The sequence below is a fragment of the Amaranthus tricolor genome, chromosome 14 (assembly GCF_026212465.1).
Source record: "Amaranthus tricolor cultivar Red isolate AtriRed21 chromosome 14, ASM2621246v1, whole genome shotgun sequence".
Lineage (NCBI taxonomy): Eukaryota > Viridiplantae > Streptophyta > Magnoliopsida > Caryophyllales > Amaranthaceae > Amaranthus > Amaranthus tricolor.
The window spans coordinates 8,652,739-8,677,585 of record NC_080060.1 but is presented as its reverse complement, the minus strand read 5'-3'; the positions used below and the strand labels follow the sequence as shown (position 1 = coordinate 8,677,585).

Sequence of the window (24,847 nt, the reverse complement as noted above, 5' to 3'; positions counted from 1 at the left end):
TAATAAACTATTTTAACAGTATTTTCTTAATATAAAATATTTACATAATATTTTTCCTAATACGCCCCGCAGTCAAAAGGGGAGAAGGACGAATGCTGAGACTGAATATAAAAGATGTGAACAAAAGAAGTGGGAGACCCTTGGTGAATATGTCTACATACTGAAAAGAGAAAGGATCATGTAAAATTTGGAAATGACCAAGGGAAACTTTCTCACGGAAAAAATGAATATCTAGCTCGACATATTTAGTACGTTGGTGATTAATTGGATTATGAGACATGTAGATAGCACTTATGTTATCACAATACACAATGGTGGCTTTATTTAGGTAATGAACAATGAAGCTCCAATAACAAATTTCTAATCCAAGCAGCTTCAGCGACAACATTAGCAACACCTCTATATTCGGCCTCAGCACTTGAACGAGAAACAGTAGCTTGTCGTTTAGAAGACCAGGAAATAAGATTGTCTCCTAAAAACACGCAGTAACCAGATGTAGATAGAAGTGTATCAGGTTACCCACCCCAATCTACATCAGAATAAGAAACCAATCCATAGGCAGGAGAAGAAATAAAATGAAGGCCATAACTTAAAGTTCCCTTGTTATATCGAAAGATCTTTTTTAGAGCCTGGAAATGTTGTTCCCTTGGATCATGCATAAAGAGACAAATCTGTTGGACTGCATATGATAAGTCGGGTCGAGTGATAGTAAGGTATTGAAGAGCCCCAGCAAAACGTCTATAACTAGTTGGATCAGTAACATGTTTACCACTAACAACACTTAATTTAGACTTAGCATCAACTGGAGTAGATGTCGCCTTACAAGAAGACATGTCTGCTCTCGCAAGAATTTCCCGAGCATATTTCTGTTGACATAAGAACATGGTATCTAAAGTACGAGTAATAGCTATGCCCAGAAAATACGATAGAGAACCAAGATCTTTCATAGCAAATTCAGAGCTAAGAAGCTTATTAACCTTTTGCCGTAGAGTATCAAATGAACATGTTAGAATAATATCATCAACGTATAAGAGTAAATATGCAACTTCAGAATCACGATGAAAGATGAATAGAGAAGAATCACTCTTACTATTCATGAAACCAAGAGACAAAAGGTAAGTAGCAAAACAATGATACCAAGCCCTAGAAGCCTGCTTAAGGCCATAGAGAGAGCGACGAAGAAGACACACGTGTTTGGGTTTACTAGAATTAACAAAACCAAACGTTTGATGCATATACACCGTATTTTGCAAGTCTCCATGTAAAAAAAGCATTCTTGACATCTAATTGGTGAGTAGCCCATTTTCGAGTAACATCAAGACTCAAAACAGTACGAATAGTAGTGGGCTTCACAACTGGACTAAAAGGCTCACCAATCAATACCATTTTCTTGCCCTTTCCCATTAGCCACCAAGCGAGCCTTGTATCGTTCAAACTAACCATCAGATTTTTCCTTATGACAAAACACCCACATACTCCGAATCACATTAGCATTAGGAGGTCTTGGTACCAAATCCCACGTATTTGTAGCAATCAAGGCATTATATTCTTCACACATGGCATTATACCAGTTAGGATCTTGAAGTGCAACCCGATAAGAACGAGGAATAGGTGATATGGAGGGTGAAGAGGACGAAAAGAGAGCTAAAGAAGTATATTTAGGATTAGGCTTGACAATCCCACTTTTAGATCTTGTATGCATAGGTGATGGAGGAGAAGATAAAGATGGGCTTGTGATGGGAACATGTTCTGAGCTGTCATGGCTAGCTAAACTACTGTTAGGTTGATTTGAAATGGGTGATATGTTCTAAATTTGTTGATCAGGAGAATTTGTATTAACTGAACCATTACTAAGGAGTGGTAATGACCCAATTGAAGAATCTAATCTACTGTTAGGATACCCAAGAATTTGTAGTAACGTTTCGTGCGACTGAACCGCAGTCGAGTCGCGTATTTCGTGCGACTGAACCGCGGTTGGCTCGCGGATTTTATGCGATTGGGTTTTTTTTTCGTTTTTTTAATAAATATTAATTTTATTGATATTATTATTGTTATTATTATTATTATTGATATTATTAATTTTTGTTTAAATTATTGATAAAAAATTATAAATTAATTAACAACTAAATTTTATTTAATATATTATTATTATATTAAAAATAATTAAACATTCAAATAAATTATTTAAATTCAAAACTAATTATTATAATAACACTATCATAATATAATAATATATTAAAATAAAATAATTTATTACAACATTTATTAAATAACAATAACTTAAAAATAAATTAATTTAACAAAAGAAATTTTATAATTCGAAATTCAAAAAAAAAAGGCTGTCGCAGGAAAAATCGCGAGCCAACCGCACTTAATAACACTATTATCACTTTAAAACATTAAATTTAAAGAAGAATATAAAAAAGTTAATAATAATAATAATAATAATAATAATAATAATAATAATAATAATAATAATAATAATAATAATAATAATAATAAAATTTAAAAAAATAAATTAAATATAATTATTTAAACAAAATAAAAATATAATAGTAATAATAATAACAATCACAATAAATAATAATAATAATAATAATAATAATAATAATAATAATAATAATAATAATAATAATAATAATAATAACAATAATAATATAAATGAAATTAATAATAATTTTTTAAAAAACGAAAAAAAAAACCCAGTCGCAAGAAAACCGCGGCAGGACCGCGGTTTAGTCGCAAATTTTTGTGCGACTGGGTATTTTTTTCGTTATTTTAAAAATTATTATTAATTTCATTTATATTATTATTATTATTATTATTATTATTATTATTAGTATAAATAAGAAATTTTAAAGGGTAGTAAAGTTGTAATTTTTTAAAATTAAGGGGCAAAGTCGTAATTTCATGAGGAAGGGAGTGACGATAAAATAAAAAGAAGTAGCGATGTTTGATAACTCCCTTTTTAAAAGCTACTATTATAAGCAATCATGAATGCCAACAATTCTGCATTATTAATCCGTACATCTTTTAATTGGTAATTAATCCTTTTATTTGTCAAAACTACAAAATAGATAAGATCATTTTTTGACGAATTTAAATAATGAATTCATATTCTTATAATATGTACACAAATTATTGTAAGAGACGGTCTTTTCGAGATACGCATTATATATATGGGCTAAATAGCCTAATTAATACAACTTAAAGAGGAAATAAGAATGTGGGCTTTATATTTTGAAGTCGTCACTCAGAGAGACGACTCTCACAACTCTCACAAAAGTAGCTATAACATGTATTAAAAAGAATATTTGGCGTATATATGAGATAAGTCTCATGTTGAGATAGTCTAATACAATAATTTGTTCAAAGAAATTTACCACCAACCACATGCACATAAGTACATTGGTCCAAATGCCGAGAATTCTATTTATACTGCAAAATAGATTACATTAAAACATACTCTCTTATTTTGATCATATGTTTAATACTAAGCACCGATCACTCTTATTTTGTATTTTATTTTTAATTTATATAAGTTAAAATTTAGTTGAATGAAATCTTATTTTAGTTATCTCAACGTAAATTTTATGAATTTTAACGTTTAATAATTTTTAACAAAACACAATTAGAAATTATAAAGCCAAATTGATCACTCAAAAACATAGCCAGTCTTCTCTCTCCTTCCTTTTATTTTTCTCTCAAAAAACCATACCATCTGTCATGGTATCACTTATTTAATTTACTTATTTATTTAAATCATTAATGTCATATTACCTTAATACCCTTTGACCTTTTGGATTGACCTTGACTTTTAGTCAATGGGTTTTTTCTGAATTCCCCAATCTCCTTAATTGGCCCTTGAGCTAGTAACCTTCAAAATACCCTAACTTCCTCTGGGAGGTAACCTCAAGATTGACCCAACTTCCCATTCATCCCTCATTGCATGGTTCTCCTTCTTTTGATGCTGATAACTGCCCACTTCCCCCATGATAATCAACCACCTCTCTGAAATAACTTCCCTTCCACCATTATAAATAAAGACAACCATCAGAGAGGAAGGGATCATCTGAGAATAACCCTCTTAATATTTCTACTCATACTCCATCTCATTAGTCTACCCACGTACAAGTCATCTCAACCCAAATATCCCTGCTCTTGCATTCAATCTATAATCATTTGTTCATTAATCTCACATCTCCGTTCTAACTTGAGCGTCGGAGGGGTTTTCCGGAAGATCACCCCCGGACAAGACTAACGTGTTGTGTTTCAAGAATTCAAGTCGCTTCCTTCCACAAATCGCCGCTCCTGATAACACTTTCACTTACGGTATTTCAAGTGTTTTCCACTTCCTCGTTTCATTACCGAAACACCATCCATTGTTAAGGCTGATAGAAAGCCCTCAATCTTTTTATCATTGCTTTTTTTATTTTTGTTACAAATAAAATTCATTCTCTCTATATATTGGATTTTAAAGACTGTAGTTAAGTCTTGTTATCAATTTGATGGCAAAAGGGAATATGATGTCATCACAAGTGTCAGTTTTGCTAATACAAACAATAGTATTATACTTATCTCTATTTCATTTAAGCCATTGCACACCAGATAAAACCCCCTTGGATAAGATTGTATCAAACACTAATGTAATAGAGGGAAGACTTCAGTATTAAATTTCGTTTTAATGATCGTGAGATTTTCTATATAGAAATTTATTTGATTAAAATCGTTATATATTTGATCAATTATTACTCTATTGTAGATAATATATGATATTTTTATTAATAGATTATTAATTATTTAAAAAAAATGCATCAAGAGTAACACCTTAGCTAAACAATAAAGCATATGCAGTTATATGCGCGGGAATCACATTGCATGTGAAACATTTGCTATTACAACTCATTAAGAAAACAAGATACTACCTTTAAGATTTGGTAACTAACAACAATGAAGACAAATCTTTCTTCCTTCGTCCTTCCTTCAAAATTGCAAAATTCATGATTACACGACGTGTTAAATTGATCGTTGCAATGGCGGATCCAGGGTTCGAAATCTCAAGGGGCATAAACCAAAGGCAAAACTTTGTTAGGACGGGTAGGGACTTTGCCCCTCCGAGATTTTCAGCAATTTTTATTTAATATACGACCGTCATTTTATATTTTTTATAACTCTAGCCCAACAAATAAAAAGCAACACAATTAAAGGAAGAGAATAATTAAAAAAAAATAATAAAAAACAAACTAATAAGTAATAATAGAATATCAAATTAGAAATGAAATTATCATTTAACAACTGAAAAAAAAAAAGTAATTGGGAGAAATCAACAAAATAAAAAATTAAGCATAACATCCTCAACTGAAGGATAAAGATTTGTTTTATATTTTAATTGATTTTCTTATCTTTATTAATTTTAATAATTAGTTTGAATAAGTGCATGTTTGAATCTTAAAAATTTATACAATAAAACATCAATTATGAAGATAGTAAAGAAATGATTTCGTAACAAAATGAGCGATGATTTTCTTACTAATAGTTTAGTAATATACATTTAGAGACAAATAGCAAAGACATATAGTGTCAATGAGATTATAAATAATTTAAATATTCTGTGGCTAAAGAGTGTCGAGCATTATTTTGATTCAATTTACGTTATAACTTTTGGTTGCAATGGATTAGCTATATATTAATGTCATTTAATTTATTTATTTATTTTACTCCGGCGCCGTAAAATTTTGTTCAAGTTTCATCACTGGCATCAACTAATAGACGAAATTTAGGCAGCGTTTCGTTTGTAAAATTAACAACTAATTTTTTAGTTCTGCAAAATGACAAGTAAAAGCACTATAAATTTATCAAAATTATGATCTTATTCTTGAAAGAGTTTCTCGTAATTAAGTAGTGTTTTCTAATAAAAGAATTCTTGTAATTAAGATCTATCATAATCATATGCATTACTTGATTAATAAGTTAATAACAATTTGAACTTATTTATTAAATTCATTCCTCTTTATTCAAAATAATGTAACTAGAAAAAAAGTTAAATATACTCAAAAAATAATGTGTATGTTGTAAATAAATAGTGGATTGATCTATTATAGTGCACGTTCTTTATTGAAGTCGTCTCACCGTGAGACTCTCAATTGGGTCTGCCTAAACTATTTGAAAAAAACAGCTTCTTATACAAGTGTGAATTTAGTTTCATTGTGTTTTTTATATTTTTACTGATGGGCTGCTTGAATTTAGTTTTCACACAAGACTAGGTAAAATTTTAAATACGATATACCATAAAAGGAAATGGAACAAAATAAATCAACTGACCTAATATAAAAGTAGGACAAAAAAATAAATATAACAAAATTACTAAAATGAGGAAGTATCTATCATCAAAAAACTTCAGTATTAATTTTACACTTTTACTCTTATCAATAGAAAAGTCTAATTTAAAATTTTAAAAAAAAACTTCTAAGGGCACATGTCCCTATAGGCATTAACCTACGTCCGCTACTGGCTCATTGTAGTCCACATGTGAGTTGTCTCATATCATAAAAAAAATATATATTAATTTATAAATTAAAGAGTATCTCCTACTACTACAGTTAGTTTTATAAAAAAAATTTTTTAGATTTATAAGTGAGTTACTTCTTCTACTCCTTATTGAATTGCCAGATCCCTTTTTTAAATTATATCGGGGGCTTAGGCATATAGTAGGCGATGAGTTCATTTGACCCAGCTCCCAAGTTAATTATTCCCACTCTTGAAAAAACATAGGTATATTTGTTAAGTTATGATGAAAAAAGATTTAATAAGATTATTGTATTGTACCAATTTGATATATAAATAATTAAATAAATATCTAAAATTGAAAGTAGTTTATAGTTAGAATGACATTTATTAATTAATTTGAACCAGTATTAATGTATCATAAGCTCCAAGTTTTTACCAATTGGATAGATAATGATTTGTGAGCAAAACCAAATGAATAATTTTCTAGAAACAATTTGACCAGAGTTTAAAGTTCTTAGTCAAATAGCATTATTTATTTGATATTTGCAAAGTTTCATGTATGCATCGTACTTATTTTATGATAACTCTAAATAAATAGACAAATTAAATAGTGCGTATAATTAATTATAAAATTTTCAGTTATACAACAGTAAATTTGTTATTAACTTTGACTCTGACTTTTCAAACTCACTTATTAATATAAGATCACCACTTATTCAATCACAATGTTGTTTGGTGGGCTAAAAATCAATAAAAAAAAACACTATTTACGGAGTTATTTTTATTTTATTCATATGTTTTTTAGTTTATTTCTAATTTTATAATTAAAGGCCAAGCTTATTTAATACGATGTAATCTTATGGATTCAGTTTTACTCACTCATTTTCATTACAGAACCTATTATTACGAGGATCAATCTCGAGTCGTGAGACTCTTTGGCTGCATATTCTCTTTTAATTTATGGGTATGGGTTGCCGCCTTCCTTTTCTCTTCAGACCTTAATTATAATTTTCAATGGAAGAGATATAGTGGGTACGATGATGTTAAACTTATTATTAGTGATACCATGGATTATCTTGGGGAATTACTTCATAACCAATATCGATGAAAGGATTGATAGCAAAGTGAGGATCCTTTATGAGGGAAAGTTTTAGTACACCTAATTATAATCCTTTGTCAGACTCTTAGTGGCTTCCATGAGGTCAGGTCTTTCAAGTACTTAAATCATTGCAACTCCAGCTGTTTGTGTGTCCTAGTTAATAAGACGACTCATGTATGAGCGTATGCTCGGAAATGCTTGAGGTGCGCCCGAACGTGCCAAAGGAGCGAAGGAAATCAAAGAGCATAGACTTGAAGCTTTCTCGTCCGTGCAAATTAATGCTTGAATGAGGACGAACAATCGAACAATTGATAGACTGCTTGCTCGAAAAAGCAATATCATCCGAGAAACTAGGTCACTCATCCGATCGTTATCTACGCATAATTTGTTCTATTTTTACAAAGGTTACGCTCGTTTGGGTTTAACAATTTAAGTATAGCCTGATTAATTCAGTTAGTCTTGTATTTCAAGCTCAACCCATTAAAGACTAATGTTTATTTATTGTATTCTTAATGTCTACTTACACTATCTTTAATGCTTACTTACCGTATTCTTAATGCATACTTTCAATATCTTAAATGTCTATTTAAATCATTCTTAATACCTACTTATATTATTTTAAAAAATATATAATGGATCCGCCCAATTAAAGATGATCTCTCAAAAAGGCCGTCTTTCACAAGAATTTGTGTAATTAATTAGCCCCAAATTACTGCATTCTACTCATATAACTTGAACCAATAACTCTACTCCTTTAAAATTTTTCATTTTGTCATTTTAAGTTACATTTGTTATTTTCTTAAAAAATATTTATATTTATATCATGCACAAATTTAAGACGTAATTAACTTTGTTCATTCTTTTTTAGTATTTTAATAATTTTTATGGTCTTTATATTTTTTTAATAATATCATTTTAACATTTTTATATTGCTTATGAAATCCACATTCTTTCCATTAACTTTGTTTTTATAGTATTCATAGTTTCCCACAAACTTTATTTAAACATTTTTTAAATAGTTATAGTCCTTATATTTTTTCCACTAATTTTATTTTATTATTTTTTAAAGGCTTATGGTCTCACTTATCATTCATCAAATTTATTATTTAATAAAATTTAGTAATAAGTTTAATTAAGTTTTTTTATTAAAATTAAGTAATGTTTTATTAAGTCATTAGGTGATTTGAAAGAATACAAATAATTTATCTCTCTTTGTGTAGCAAATAATGTTGTATTTTTCCATAACAATTAATATCTTATTAAATTTTAAGTAATAAAGATTCTAAAATATTCTCTCTTATAATATAGCCTTAAGGTCTGTATGTATTATTACCCATAAATATATATTCACTATCTAATCGATTGAACAAATCTTGCAAGAATAATATTAAGGAACAAAGAGATTACCTTATAATATAGGATTGAAGTAAATTGTTTATGTATTAATTATTTCATATATGAATACAGGATGTTTTTAAATTTTAGAAATGACCGAAAAATAAATATTCATCTCTAATTGATTTTTGAAAGATAAATGTATCAAACTAATTTTTTAATAATAAATTAAAAAATTCTATAAACGTACACCAAAAAGCTTGGAACACTTCCTCAATTCGTACACCCTAATGAAATATAAATGATAATTAGGACGGCGAATCTTCAAGTTTAAATCAATACCATGTACTCCCTAATCAAACCGACTCGTTTAAAATTCATTGACAAGCTGTTTATTACATTTAATTGGTCAGGATTTATCTGGAACTAACTTAATGATTATTTGTTCACATTCATTTCCCCACTACAAATAAAAAAAAATTATTTAAATGAGACGGTTTGTATTGAATTGAATTATGTATTTTTAATGTATTAAATTAATTAGTAATTATTTCAAAGTAATTAATTAGAAAGTTAAGTTAATTATATGGCTCAGTCTTATGGTAAAACGGTTTTATACAAGACTATCTAAATAAATAATATTCCATTCGTTTGTTTTTTCCATTTCATTTTGTATCGCTCTATTGTTGTTTCCTTAAAACTTTCTATATATATCACAAATTTTGGACATAATTAATCTTATTCATCCTCGTTTTTGTATTTTTTAATGTTTATGGACCGCACATATTTTTCACTAACTTCGTTTTAACATTTTTATATTTTTATTGTCCCCACATATTTCCCACTAACTTTAATATTTTCCACTACCTCTATTTTAATATTTTTTTGATTTTTATGGTCTCCACTTTTCGTTCATTATTGATTATTATTCAATAAAATAATATATACATTATCTAAAAGTTTCTATGTTTCTTTATTTTCATGAATTTTTTTTGGAAAAAGTACTTAGAATAATCCAGCATTTTCATTATTTTTCCACAATAAATCCACCTATTGATTAATCATGAATAATCCCAACGTTAGGGGATATTTACCTAGAGTAAACTTGTATCACCCGATAACCTGCTATAGTAGATATTTTACCAAAAAAGTAAAACTTAAAATTAATGTGAAATTAGAGAAAAAATTTGAAAATTAACATTTTTTTTTGATATTTTATTTTGATTTATCTTTTTTTTTAAAAAAAATAAAACTTGTTATTGCAAATCATCAGTTCACCGAGTTTACCATAGAAAAAATACCCAAAAATCAAGATTATTAATGGTTAATTAATAAGTGAGATTATTATAAGAAAATTATGAAAAGTTTGGATTATTCCAGGTATAAGAACAACTTTAAAAAACAAAGTAATTAATAATAATAATAATAATAATAATAATAATAAAAAAGAAGTATTAAAATAAATTAGAATCATATTCATCTCCACGTCAATCTTATGACTCACGTTTTTGACTCACATGCTTGGTCGACATCCCAGTTGATGTCTCTCCTAAAACACCTCTCTTCCCCTCCTTTACCTCTTTGCCCTTAAATACCCTCTTTTTTCCTTCACTTTTTCTCAGCCACCCAATTATCATAATCATAATCATAATCATAATCATAATCATAATCCCTAATTCTTTTCATCATAATCATCTAATCATCAAACCCAATCTTTTCAGATCCCAAAAACAAAAATCATGGCGGATTCATCTCCATTACTAACCAACCAAAACGGTGAACAAAATTCCAATTCTTATGATTACCGTCACCCAACCCGAAACAAAAACGCAACAGTCAACGATAAAATCGAGCAGTGCATCGGAAATATAGGCTTAGCGCAGATTATTCAATGCGTTTTAGTCTCCTTCGCTTGGGCATTTGACGCCCAACAAACCTTCATCTCTATCTTTACCGACGCCCAACCGTCCTGGCATTGCACGACGGGTGCGTGCGGTGACGATATATGCGCCGTCCCAGAAGGCGCCGCTTGGGCTTGGGACGCTCCAATCGACTCAACAATCGTGTCTGAATGGGGTTTACAATGCGCCAATTCATTGATTACAGGGTTACCCGCTTCGTCTTTTCTCATCGGTTGCGTCTTCGGTGGGCTCGTGTTAGCAACGTTAGCGGATTCATGGCTCGGTCGCAAGAATCTATTGCTAGTATGTACCTTAGCTATGTCTTTATCAGGTATCTTTACAGCTTTATTTTCAAGAAACATTTGGGTTTACGCGTTTTTAAGATTTGTTTCTGGGTTCGGAAGAGCCGCAATTGGGACATGTTCATTGGTTTTAGCTACCGAAGTTGTTGGTAAACAATGGCGTGGTCAAATTGGGGTTATGGGTTTCGTTTGTTTCTCTTTAGGATTTCTATCATTACCAGGAATTGCTTATTTAAATCAAGGTCTTTCATGGCGGCATATGTATATGTGGACTTCTATTCCTGCACTGGTTTATTGTGCACTTGTTATCTTCTTTGTTAAGGAATCACCCAGATGGTTACTGATCCGGGGCCGAAGGGAAGAAGCCATGGATGCGCTTAAAAACATCGCCACATTACACCAAAGTAGTCTTACTTTGAGCTTCTTCGGAGAAGAAGAAGCTCCTCGCGGAGATGACACAGATGTCTTCTCCGCGATGAAGATTATGGTGTCTAGGGCATGGGCCCTACGACGATTAATAACCGTTTCGTTTATATCTAGTGGTCTTGGTGTAGTTTACTATGGTATGCCCTTAGCTTTAGGGAACTTACCCTTTAATATTTATCTAAGTGTGTCCCTTAATGCCTTAGCCGAATTACCAGGATCCTTTTTAACGTTTGTTTTGGTTAATAGGTTAAATAGACGGTTTGCAGTAATTGGGTTTACTTTAGTGAGTGGTATCCTAAGTGTTTTAGTAGTGGTGGCCGGAAATTTTGCGGAAAGTAATGAACATATAATGGTATTACAAGTTGGACTTGAAATACTTTCATTCCTTTGTGGGGTTTCTGGATTGAACCTTATGTTGATCTTTACTTGTGAGTTATTCCCTACTTGTGTTCGGAATTCCGCCCTGTCTATGGCCCGTCAAGCACTCGTGTTTGGCGGGGCATTTGCGCCACCTCTGGTCGCTGCAGGGCGAAAAAACCCATTTATAGCATATGGAGTGTTTGGAGTGGTGATAGCCATTTGTGGGTCATTTGCGTTTTTCTTGCCCGAAACGAGAGGAACTACATTGGCGGATACGATGGATGAAGAAGAGGACAAGGCACAAAGGCTAGGTAGTTTCTGGGCAACTCATTAACAATGTTTGAGAGGGTGGGCTTATAGTTTTTTGTTGTATGAATTGATTATGATATGTTGTTTGTCATTGATTACTCAGATTTTTTTGTTTGTTGTTAGAGTGGAGTCAATTTTTGTGGGCAGGTAATACTAGTTGAACTATATAGTTGCTATAAGATTCCTAGGCCATGCTAGTAGCTAGCTCTTGCAATTGGATGATGTATTATATGTATTCTATGTACTCTTGGTGTATTCCAACTAGCTAGTATGACATGATCCACAATTTTGAATAATATAGAGGCATGATGAAGTATTCGTATCTTCTATATCTTTCTATGTGCTACAAATTGACAAATGACAATCTCAGTATTAGAGGTTTTTAAAACAACTCAACGATGTGATATTGAACCGACTTTGTAACTGAATTCGATTTAACTCGATTTAAAGATAGATTTACAATTATGTAAAAATCAATGTGAATATATTACCTGATTTTAATCTAACGTGAAACATTTAATTCAAAATCGACTCCATAACTAGAATAAACACTTTTACTATTAACTAATACACATGATTTAATTATGGTGTCTCTAAGGATGTTTCTTTAGGAGAAATGAGTTATGAGGTACATATGATTTGACAACCATGTCTCTAAGCATGTTTTTTCAAAAGAAATAATTTATATTAATGTTATCTTTTAAAAAAAATTATATAACTGTTATAGATTGGAGCTTTAGTCACTATAAAACAAATAGCTGTAGTCGCTTATAATAGTAATATGGGAAAGTATAAATAAAAATATCAAATTAAGTGTAATTTAGTTAGTGTTCCTAATCATAAAGTTTCTCTACAAATTAACAATTATATATAAATAATTACAAACTTTTAATATTGCTTTTAAAATCCTCCGAATATTTTGAATTTGAAACATCATCTAGGTCTCACAAATTCGGTTTTTAGCAATCTTAATTCTTAAATTATTGTATTTCTTATCCTTTCTCTTTGTAGAAAGCTCTTTGAAAGTCACTTAATTTACTCTTTTCAATACACATAATTTACTTGAGTTTTTTCACCAAATTAAAAAAACTTTAATATTCAGATGAGCGGGCATTATACTTTCTTACCGAACAGTTACATTGCACCTTCTTATTTTAATCTTTCTAGCGAGTTTGCCTGCGCAACACTTATGCACAATCATTTTTAAAAAATTTTTTACATTACTAAAGTGATCGTCTTTCTGTTTAGCTCCATCATTATTTTTATTACAAAAGAAATCGAGTATAATAAACTGATATAAAAGAAAATATCTAAAATTTGCGGCTGAGCAGTCCGTGACATAAATATTGGGAAACAATAAAAAAATTTGACGATAACCACTTAATTTGTTTTGGACGGACATTAATACGAAACTGTTAGAACTAGTGGCCAACTGGGCGTACATTAAGAGAAACATACAAAATCCAGTCCTTTGCTTTTTAGCTGTACGTCAATAAATATTTTTGAAAGCTTTTAAGTAGATGTCTTCACCCCGATTTTTATATAATTATTAATATTTTTTTTATATCAGATCAAATCGAATTCAATTACATAATTAAAAAAAAAAATTAAATTATCAAATTTGATTTAAGCATAAATATTTGCAATTATAAATGATAGATGCTGTCAATATGTACAAAGAACAACAGTCTGCATTTTGTAGTATATTATACATTTTTTGTGAAGATAATTTAGACGGTTGACATGGATCAAATGATATACTCCCTCCATTTAATTGTTGTTATTCTTAAAAGAAATATTCACAAACATTCAGAAAGATGAAATTTTTGCAATTAGAGTAATTAATAATCTAAATAGTTAAAGTATTTTATATTAATTTTAATTATTAGTGGAAAATATGTGGTGATTTTTAATGGTTCTGAATCAAAGTAATTGTCCTAAATTTTAATCATTCCCATAGAATGCCCAACAGCACATAGGGGTTACTTTTTCAGTAGTTTTAAAAAAGACCGTGCATATTGAAATGGAATGAATATAATGGATGAAGGGAATAATACAAATAGAGTTAGGATTATTTCCATTACTAAAAGTATTGGATAATTCATTATTTAACCTAATGGTTAGAGTTACTTAATGGAGAAAAATAAAGGGTTTTGAGAATTTTTTAATTTTTTATTTTAAAATAAATTTTAAAATGTTAGTATAGATGATAAAGAAAAAGTAATGGATTGGATCTAACTTTTTTTTTTTCTTGAGTTGAAGTAAATGGATCCTAATATTGTGTCCTTATAGTTCTACCTACATGGCTACAACAAAGCAGTTGAAATATTTTGAATGTTTGTAATTGGCTTTTAAAGGATTCATAATTCACGAGTATTTTTGTCATTTTTCAAATTGTTTCAAATTAAGCTAATTAAGTCCCTTAAAACTAATTAATCAGACTTATAGCATTGTATTGCACTTCAAATAAAATATGTGTAATGAATATTTCTTAGTCTTGAATCATTTTGAATTACGTAAGTAATTATTTTAAAATTATAAATGGTTATTTTAAAATTCTATTAAAAGGTTATAATTGATCATTTTAAAATTATAAAGTAATTACTTTATTAAAGGTTATAAGTAATTTTTTAATTATTAAACATACATTAAGTCAACTTAATAGAAATTTGGTTTGATAATTTATGTTAATCCAAAGAGAGCATTGCGCTACAAGTGTCGTGTCTCGTATAAAGAAAGCAAAAGAAAACGACAGATGCCTACATTCCAAAAGAAGAATAATATAGTTACACATGTAAATAAACACAGAAAACAACCAAGCATTTTGAGTAAATAATTTATAGAAGTTGAATTGATTTATTAATGGAAAATTATCAATGGTATTTTTGTGTTATTACACTTTATTTTTGGTATTTTTGTGTTTTTTCAATTATCAATGGTATCTCTAGCATTTCATGCTAATTACAACCGTAACATTATTCAAGTTTTTGATGTTATCTTACCGTTGAATCCTTTTAAAAACAAACCATGATCAATTTGTTTGAACATTGAATAATGTCAAGATAACGGCCAAAACTTGAATAATGTCACAGTTATAATTAGCGTAAAATATTAGGAGTACCATTAATAATAAAAAAACACAAAAATATCAAAAATAAATTGAAAAACACATAAATACCATTCATAGTTTCCCTTAATAATTAAATAGAAGTTTGTAACTGTTTTTTATACAATATAAACAGAATAGAGGACAGGTAACAGATTAGGAAAGTGCTTTGAAGTTGAAGTTTGTGCCAGCTCACCTAGTTTAGGTTTATCGGGTACAAAACAAATCCTCATTTTGTTCACTTCTATTATTATTATTATTATTATTATTATTATTATTATTATTATGTATTCCATTTCATAAATAAAGACTTTACAAGAAGTTGTAGGAAGTCGAGTAATAGGAAGTCGAGCAATAAGTTGAGCACCCACTTCCTTTCGAATACAAAAAGCTAGTCTGTAAAAATTGTATGCTCTAGACTTAATGCTGCTTAAGTTATTCAAAGAAAATGATGCAATCCTTGATAACAGTTCAAGCGCGTCTTCATCTAACTCATCGAAAGTAGAGAAAGTAAAGGGGATAAATTTGTAGCTATTCTCCTCACATTAGCAGTATATTTCTTTCTCTTTCTTTCCACAACATTGGCTAAAGAAGCACCAGGGGCCAAAGAGGAGACTCTTGAGTCCCACGCCAACAAGGGGTGACCCTCCAGTGACATCCACATATGCGTCTTTACCATGAAGCCAATTAAACAGTAGAAGATCAATTGGCCTAAGCTCTTTCCTTACCTCTGAAGAGAACCCCATTGGTACCTCTTTACGTACTGAACTCCCAGCTTTGCAACATATATCCACGAGCATGTCCCGGATCAAACTGTGGCAGAACTTCACACCGATCTCACCGGAACAATGAACAGTGTGATATCCCCATTTTTCCGTCCTATGAGTATTGCAGCTCGGGCATAAGCTACCTTCGGTAAACAAGAGAATAGTGAGTCGATAACATAAAACAGACCAAAACTAACGATGATTCAATTTTTGTCCCAAACCATCAATTGGGATCGTTAGCAGAAAATCTTGAGAATGAGTTTCAGTGGAACTAAAAATGGCAACTTGTTTTGGGGTGAGCATGTAGCTAACACAAGGCTTTTCTTAACAACACTAAAATAAGCCTCTGCCAGCTTTTTCATCATATGTGCGGCAGCGGGTTCATCAGTAAGAGTAAAAGTGTTGGTGCCACAGAGATCACGAAAGAGAGCAAGAGCCAGTACGAAAGCCAAACCCAGCGAAGAAAGATCACTGTTAGCCAAAATCTTAACTTGGAGCGAGCCGATTTGAAGACGAGAAACTAGGAATGCTTAGTTAATAGCATCACTTGTCGAGTAAATGCCAAGGCCACCCATCTTGATGGGGAGGTTGGCTAGCCTCCACTGCCAATCTCCAAAATCTGGTCCAGAGGCCATAACTATCTTCTCCAAGAAAGTGCGCAAAGCAAGATCAAACTGAACTTGTGCTTCTCAAAACGAATCCGACGGACAAATTCTCAACGCATAAGATCATCATCATCATCATCATCACCATCATCATCATTAGTTGGGGTACTTTCAGATCTTGTAAATCAAACAAGAAAAACAAAAAACAAGTATGAATTATCACAGAGATAATTAAATATAATGTTTGACGTCATTATATATACTACCTACGATTTGAAATACTTGCTACACAAGTATTTTTGATATTGTTCATTATTCAAGTTATTTTATATTTATCGGTTAAAAATTATGCAATTACATACTCCATGTAACCATGATTATTAGAATCTCAATAATAATCTATAATTTCACAATTCTACGATCTAAATTCAAGTGCCTAATTCTAATTATAGGTAGGATTTTAATGTTAGATTAGTTAAAAAAATTAGGTAGTAGGATCATAAGACGGTCTTATAATCCAAAAACTCAACGATCCGATCATACAAGGGTGGTATCAATTATTAAAATGTTTTCTTATGCTCTAGATTTGACCTACTTATAAATATCAGTTAAAAAGATAATATCATTTGTATATTAATTCGCAATTAAAAAACAATTTTCATTAAAGGTAATTAGTTTCAAAACATAAAATATGAAGTAAATTTTAATCACAAATATAAACTTTAAAAAGAACATATATAATTGATAATTATTATCCAATAGCATATTAACGCATATTTGTAGGATCATACGATCCTACAAGCCACTTCTACCGATTTATACCTCCTCATTGATTCTAAATAGGATTTTGATCCTAATAATCTTACTTGTAACCTTAGGACTATATATATATACCTCCTCAACAATTTGTACCTTAATTGTGTGCAAAAACTCATTAAGTTCTAACTAGCGCGTTTAGGCCATATACTTTTTCATACCTCAGTCTCATAAATGCTCTAGAAAAACAACTAACCCAATTTTTCATAGAAGGCATCCTAACCATCACACCTACATAGGTAATCCATCAAGTATTTCTCACTAACACGACCATATAGGCTATGAAACTATTAAAAGCACAAAGATCAATTAAGTGCTTCTCAGAAACACCATTATAGAGGCTGTAGATTTGTACGAGAACTAATACCACACGGCATACAACACACGACAGAGAGATAGAAAATGTAGTGCATGTTAAGAATCATATAGTTTTGTTTGACGGAAAAATTATATCTACCACCATAATGGTTTAAAAATATATATGTCAATCAACAATTAACACACTTAATTCACTCAAATTCTAAACATTAGTAAGATTTTCTCATAATATTGACTAAGTTGATATACATGATTAAATCCTTAGATACAATATTAGAACTAACTTAAACTTTCTCAAGGCTAATATTTAATTCTAATCCACCATATATAATACTACCTTTTATTCATCTAAAATGGAATATTTGGATTTTGCACTAAAACCAAGGAGGGGTGGGAGACCACTTAAAAGTGAGAGGAAAACTCTCTTTTTCCACAAAGGGCATTGATATTTTTGTGTTATTGTATTGTTGTAGTAAGGGCAAAATGATAAAAAAGAATGACAAAAATAGAAATGAGACATTTTCAGTGAATTAACCCAATAAGAAAATGTCTCATTTTAGATGAATAGGAGGTAGTATGAATTTAAATTATAGGAAAATCATGAATAGATTGGATTATTGTAGGTAATTGTATTTAGTTTTTAGTTTAGTTTAGTGAAACTAAATTTATAAATTTATAAACAAAAAATCAGGCCTCGGAATACTTATAATACATACCCTAATGCCTGATCAAATAAGAATTATCACTATTTTGAGCAAATTCATAAGAGCTTATAGAAAATTTTGTAATGAGTTAAATGATCAAAAGGTTCATATGAGAAGTGGGCCAAAACTTACATCTGAAAATCAACATGAATTATTACAGGTACAGAGTATCATACCAACAAAAGTTTTTTTTTTTTTTTTTTTTTTTTGTTGAAAACAACCAGAGCTGTTCATTCGGTTGATCAGGTCAGTTTCGGACTGGTGTTATTCAATTCCGTTGGATTTCGAATCGGTTATTTTTCGGATAGTTGTTGTGGCGAGTCGCACTGGGATCGGGTCGGTTAGTCACAGTTTGGTTGAAGATCAATTATTCGAGCTATAGGGTTTGCATTGGTTCGGCGTCGGTTGAAGTTCGAGTCGAGTGTCAATCGGTCTCGGGTTGTCATCGGTGTACAATTTTGGTTACAGATCGGGTTATGGTATTTTTTCAAATAAAATTCGACTACAAGTTACTAATTATTGTTGATCGAGTTAATATCAGATTAAGTTGCTATTAATTTTTTAATTGATGACAAGATTCTCTTTACTTAAGGGAAAATAGTTAAAATGCAAATCAATTAGTAATTATTACTTTGTTACTTTTACTTGTTTGACTGTAACTTAAAATATAAAGTTCTATCATTTTTCATCTAATTTGATTAAAAAAAGTTTAATAAACATTGACCATTGATTATTACCTCTAAATATATGAAACCATGTATTTAATTTATGAAAATATTTATCACTTTATTAGATTAACTAATAAGATGATTGAATATTAGTCGATCATATTTCTATATCAAAAATTGGCTCAGGTTTACAGTTGTTCGATTAAAAATTAGTTCGGATTAAATCAGTTGTAGCCGAATCAAGTTCGATGTTGAGCATTATTCGGGTCGGGTATGACTCGGTTCGGTCACTGTTAGGTTCGAGTAATCTCGGTTAACAATTATGTGTCAATTATAAAAATCGATCACAGTTCGGGTTCGGTATTCCCATTTTCGGTTGTCAATCAGTTCGGGAGATGTCGGTTCGATAAACCTCAAAAAGAAACACATTTTTGGGTCGGATAGCTTTCGATTTCGTTTCGAACTTTCAGGTCGAATCACATTTGAACAGCTCTAAAAACAACTAATAGTCTATTACACATTCCAATAAACAAGTCATCAAGGTCGTTCTGTTGCCGGCTTTAAGAAGCACATAACAGATATGCACGCATATCTTCATAAAGAACATTTATAATTATACCGTTAAAAGATGGTAACTGACTATGGATCAGCTTTGCTAACTAGAAATTATGTATTTTAATTGCATTTAAACAAAGTACTCGTATGTCTTATTCGAAATGTAATATTTAATCTAATACACAAAATTATTTTTTAGACTGTCTCTGAACCATGTGTGCATAGTTCAGAGTTAAAGACATTCCATGACCAAGTTCAAAACCAAGAAAAAGACCAAACAGATGAACCAAGAGAGCCAACAGGCAAAATGAACTCAACAGCAGTAGCAAATTCTCAAAACATTAAAGAATCGCAACAGATAAAGGAAAGAACCGCAGCAGATAGGAAAACTGCAACAAATAAAGAACCATCTGCCTGCCAGCCTACCTTGCAACATCATCAGAGCCATAATCAGATGAACCAGGACCTGAGCAACCAAGGGAACATCACCTCTGTACATGGACCAAGCCACCAAGGCTCAAGGACCTAGCACAAGGAGGTCCAGTCAGCTGATCAGAATACCTGTGCATAGCTTTAGTTTCTAGTTTTTGTTTTAAGCATGTGATGTATGGCACGTGATGTAATATTGAAGGTAGTTAGAAACTAGTCGTTTTGAGCCTAGAAACCTATATATAGGATGCTCCTCATTGTACATAAGGAGGGAGGACAGATTTCATTTGATATTCAAATTTCTCATTTTTACAAAATTTTCTAAGTGTTAAAATCCTTCCTTTTCTGTCTCCTTGTGTGTTCGTTTGATTGTTCATCAACCATTGCAAGAAAATGTGGAACACTTTCTTATTTTCTAGATTGTGGAACAATCTAGGGTGTAGCACTTCATATTCCTTGAGTGAAACTTTGAGGGAAGAGTGTGGAGTCATCCCAAGTGGTGAGTGAAGCCATTAAGGGAAAACTAAGGGTTGGCCTGAGAACCAAGAATTGGTTTCTTGGGTTGATTAGTGATCACATTGTGTAATTGTGAGTCATTCAACATTACTACCATTGAGAAGGCTGATTGTATGCAAGACTGGGAGTACCCCATCTTGGTGCAAATTGGTATCAAAGCGTAAGTAACGAGAGGGCACAAGACACCTTTGTCAAACGTTCTAAAACATTCTGTACAGGAAATCAGAGAAGACTAAGAATTTCAACCTACACATAAATCTGGTAAAATCGTTCCAATCTATTTATTTAGATTACATGCAATTGTTTATCTAAATACAAGTAGTATATATTTAATCAATTCAATAGTTTTTAGAGTATAATTCAATCTCTGATTGAAATAGATGATGCGATAAAGAAACTGAAAAATCGTTTTTTGAAGTTTGTTTTCTTCTGTTTAAGTTTCTGTGGCTATTTGATTTTTATTGATTGTTCTGTTGTTTTCCACATTTAAATTGTATCTCATTGCATCATATTCATTAGAAGTAATCACCATTAACATCGTAGAATCAAATATCTGAAAACACAGTGCAATTTCAGCTTTCTTGTTTCAAGTCTTGATTGTTGTGATTGTTTGGTATTTTCAATAATTACAATTCTGCTTCATTGTGCATGATTACATTTCATTCATACAACAAATCTTGAAGTAAAACTCAAAAATCTTGGTATCATTCAATATTGTTCTGTGTTTTCATTGCTTGTTGTCAGAAACATCAACATCTTAATCTTTGTGATTGTTGTGTTTAACATTTGTGTGCTGGTTTTAGCTGTAGAGACTTAGAACCATGGATGCTAGAATAGATGCCTTAGAAGAGACTTTACACAGGATACCCAAGTTCTGGCCCAAGTTGGATTAGGGAACTGAGAAAGACCACCCATTGCCAACCTGATGACCAAGAGGATAGAACAGTCAGGATAGATATCCAAGACTTTGATGGCCAATCCAACAAACCTAAGACCTACATTGAATGGGAAGCTAGCCTGGATAGGTATTTTGAGTACCAAAACACCACACCTGAGAGGCAATACAAGTTAGCCAAATCAAATTAACCAAGTTAGCAGCTGTGTGGCTGGAGGGTATTCAAAAGCAAAGGAGAAGGGAAGATTGGGCTAGAATTGATACTTGGGATAAGCTGAAGAAACATTTAAGAAGGAAGTATATGCCTAACAATTACAAACACCAACTGTATATATAGTGGAGCACCTTGAACCAAGGGAGCAAGCGTGCTAGTGGGTACATACAAGAGTGGGAGAAGTTGTCTGTCCTATGTGAGATCAATAAGACAGATGATATGAAGGTAGCTAAGTTCATGGCTAGATTGAGGGAAGAGATCAGGAAGAAACTCATGTTAGTGCCTAACCTTGACCTACAGCTGGCATGTAACATGGCTACTAATATTGAGCAGACTCTCACCAAAAAAAAGGTGACCAACAACAACTACAATAGGACACCTAGAAGCTTTCCACCCAAGAACAATAATAGTCCACCTTGCCTACCTAAGAGGGATAGTCAGACCCCTAGAACCTCAGGCAAGGTAGAAGTGCCTCTGAAGAAAATAGTGTGCTTTAAATGCCATGCACATGGGCATTATAGGGATGCTTATCCTAATAATAGGGCCTTTACTGCACAAGAGTGGATGCACATCAGGGAGGATACTAAACCTAAGGTCATGTTTGTAGCTAAAAATGGGGGAGAGGAAGAGAGTTGGCCTTCAGTACCCAGTGATGAACCTGAAGGGTCTTATAAGGTGACTGGATCAGGGAGGTTAGTGAGGTATGAGCATAACACAGAGGATAGTGATTCTGAAGAGGAAAGAGAGAGGGTTTTACCTGAGGATGAGCAATATATATTTGATAATCAGAAGAAGCCTACATACCACAATTGAGGAAAAAGAGACCAGCCAAAGAGAGAACATATTCCAAACCAAGTGCTGGGTGAAAGAAAAGGTGTGTGACCTGATCATTGATGGGGGGGAGTGAGTCCAATTATGTGAGTTTAGACCTGGTTAGTGAGTTGAATCTGAAAACTAAACCTCACCCACACCCATACAAGCTTAAGTGGTTAGATAGTAAGGCTAGTGGATCAGTGAACAAGCAATGCCTTGTAGGGTTTGTCATAGGGTCATACAAAGATAAAGTCCTATGTGATGTGTTAGAGATGAGTGCTTGTCATGTGCTATTGGGGAGACCTTAGCAGTATGATAGGAAGAGCTTACATGATGGATTCACAAACACCTACACCATTAGACATGAGGGTAAGCTGAAAGACCTGATTCCCTTGCCACCTTACAAAGCCATACTACCCCCTATTAGGAAGCCAGTTCACCTGATGAGTAGGAAGGTTGGTGAGAAGGAGCTTAAGAATAAGGAGGTTATCTATGCTTTATTCACTAAGGAAGTAACCCAAGCAGCAGCCATACCCCCTGAGGTTCAACTATTGTTGCACCAATATCAGGATGTGTTCCCTGAGGATCTTCCCAAGGGTTTACCACCTATTAGAGGGATAGAGCACCAAATAGACCTTGATCCTGGAGTAGCTTTGCCAAATAAACCAGCCTACAAGACCAATCCCACAGAGACTAAAGAGCTTCAAAGACAGGTTGAAGAGTTGTTGCAAAGAGGGTATGTGAGGGGGAGCCTTAGCCCTTGTGTTGTACCCACACTCTTAGTGCCTAAAAAGGATAGAACCTGAAAGATGTGTATAGATAGCAGGAATGTCAATAACATCACCATCAAGTATAGATTCCCCATCCCAAGGATAAATGATATGCTTAATGAATTTTCAAGAGCCCATTGGTTTAGCAAGGTAGATTTGAGGAGTGGTTATCACCAAATCAGGATGAAGGAAGGGGATGTGTGGAAGGCAACCTTCAAGACCACGTATGGGTTGTATGAGTGGTTGGTCATACTCTTTGGGTTTACAGGAAACAAAAAGATGCAGTGGAGCAAACAAGAGACTTGATGAAACTGTACAAAGTAATCGAGGACAACATCAACAAAGCCAATGAGAAATACAAGCTAAAGGCAGACAGGAAGAATCACATCAGGAAGCCCCTAGAGGTTGGAGACTTGGTCTGGGTTTATTTGAGGAAGGAAAGGTTTCCACAGCTCAGGATGAACAAACTAATGCCTAGAGTAGTTGGCCCCTTCCATATCATTGCTAAATATGGAGACAATGCATACAAAATTGACCTCTCAGCAAAGTACAACATCTCCAGCACCTTAAACATAGGAGATTTTCAACTTTATCAAGAGGATCAAGAATTGAGGGCAATTCTTCCCTAAGAAGGAGGAGTTGAACCATGTGTGTATAGTTCAGTGTTAAAGACATTCCATGACCAAGTCCAAAACCAAGAAAAATACCAAACAAATGAACCAGGAGAGCCAACAGGTGAAATGAACTCAACAGCGGCAGCAAATTCTCAAAACACTAAAGAACCGCAACAGATTAGGGAAAGAAACGTAGCAGATAAGAAAACCGCAACAAATAAAGAACCATCTCTCTGCCAACCTACCTTGCAACATCACTAGAGCCATAATTAGATGAACCAGGACCTGAGCAACCAAGGGAACATCACCTCTATACATGGACCAAGCCACCAAGGCCCAAGGACCATGTTGATAGTGTACACAGCCCACTGAGGACCTAGCACAAGGAGGCCCAGTCAACTGATCAAAATACTTGTGCATAGCTTTAGTTTCTAGTTTTTGTTTTAAGCATGTGATGTATGGCACGTGATGTAATATTGAAGGTAGTTAGAAACTAGCCGTTATGAGCCTAGAAACCTATATATAGGATGCTTCTCATTGTACATAGGGAGGGAGGACAAATTTCATTTGATATTCAGATTTCTCATTTTCACAAAATTTTCTAAGTGTTGAAATCCTTTCTTTTCTGTCTCCTTGTGTGTTCGTTTGATTGTTCATCAACCATTGCAAGAAAGTGGAACACTTTCTGATTTTCTAGATTGTGGAACAATCTAGGGTATAGCACTTCATATTGCTTGAGTGAAACTCGGAGGGAAGAGCGTGGAATCATCTCAAGTGGTGAGTGAAGCCATTAAGGGAAAACTGAGGGCTGGCCTGAG

At 32.3% G+C, this 24,847-nt stretch overlaps 3 protein-coding genes across 3 annotated transcripts; 2 read left to right on the top strand and 1 right to left on the bottom strand.

Moving 5' to 3' along the window:
• Positions 1-320: 320 nt before the first annotated feature.
• LOC130799256 (uncharacterized mitochondrial protein AtMg00810-like) lies at positions 321-1,404 on the bottom strand. Its single transcript, XM_057662361.1, has 3 exons — positions 1,225-1,404; positions 524-1,151; positions 321-472 (listed from the first exon to the last, which is right to left on the bottom strand). Exons 1-3 carry the CDS (start codon positions 1,402-1,404, stop codon positions 321-323), a joined length of 960 nt encoding a protein of 319 aa, XP_057518344.1.
• Positions 1,405-10,458: 9,054 nt separating this feature from the next.
• LOC130799554 (organic cation/carnitine transporter 3-like) lies at positions 10,459-12,566 on the top strand. The gene has a single exon (XM_057662679.1). The coding sequence runs from the start codon at positions 10,681-10,683 to the stop codon at positions 12,262-12,264; it is 1,584 nt and encodes a 527-aa protein (XP_057518662.1). The 5' UTR covers positions 10,459-10,680; the 3' UTR covers positions 12,265-12,566.
• Positions 12,567-22,725: 10,159 nt separating this feature from the next.
• Positions 22,726-23,451, top strand: LOC130799255 (uncharacterized). Its single transcript, XM_057662360.1, has 2 exons — positions 22,726-22,845; positions 22,957-23,451. Exons 1-2 carry the CDS (start codon positions 22,726-22,728, stop codon positions 23,449-23,451), a joined length of 615 nt encoding a protein of 204 aa, XP_057518343.1.
• Positions 23,452-24,847: the final 1,396 nt, after the last annotated feature.

Bases quoted from the DNA above. Each gene is read 5' to 3' on its own strand.
- LOC130799255 (XM_057662360.1), top strand. From the start codon at position 22,726: ATGGGGGGGAGTGAGTCCAATTATGTGAGTTTAGACCTGGTTAGTGAG. The intron at 22,846-22,956 runs GTGAACAAGCAA...AGACCTTAGCAG, and splicing joins ATAGTAAGGCTAGTGGATCA to TATGATAGGAAGAGCTTACA.
- LOC130799256 (XM_057662361.1), bottom strand. From the start codon at position 1,404: ATGGGAAAGGGCAAGAAAATGGTATTGATTGGTGAGCCTTTTAGTCCA. The intron at 1,152-1,224 runs GTTTGGTTTTGT...GGCCTTAAGCAG, and splicing joins ACGGTGTATATGCATCAAAC to GCTTCTAGGGCTTGGTATCA. The intron at 473-523 runs GTGGGTAACCTG...GCGTGTTTTTAG, and splicing joins TTATTCTGATGTAGATTGGG to GAGACAATCTTATTTCCTGG.
- LOC130799554 (XM_057662679.1), top strand. From the start codon at position 10,681: ATGGCGGATTCATCTCCATTACTAACCAACCAAAACGGTGAACAAAAT.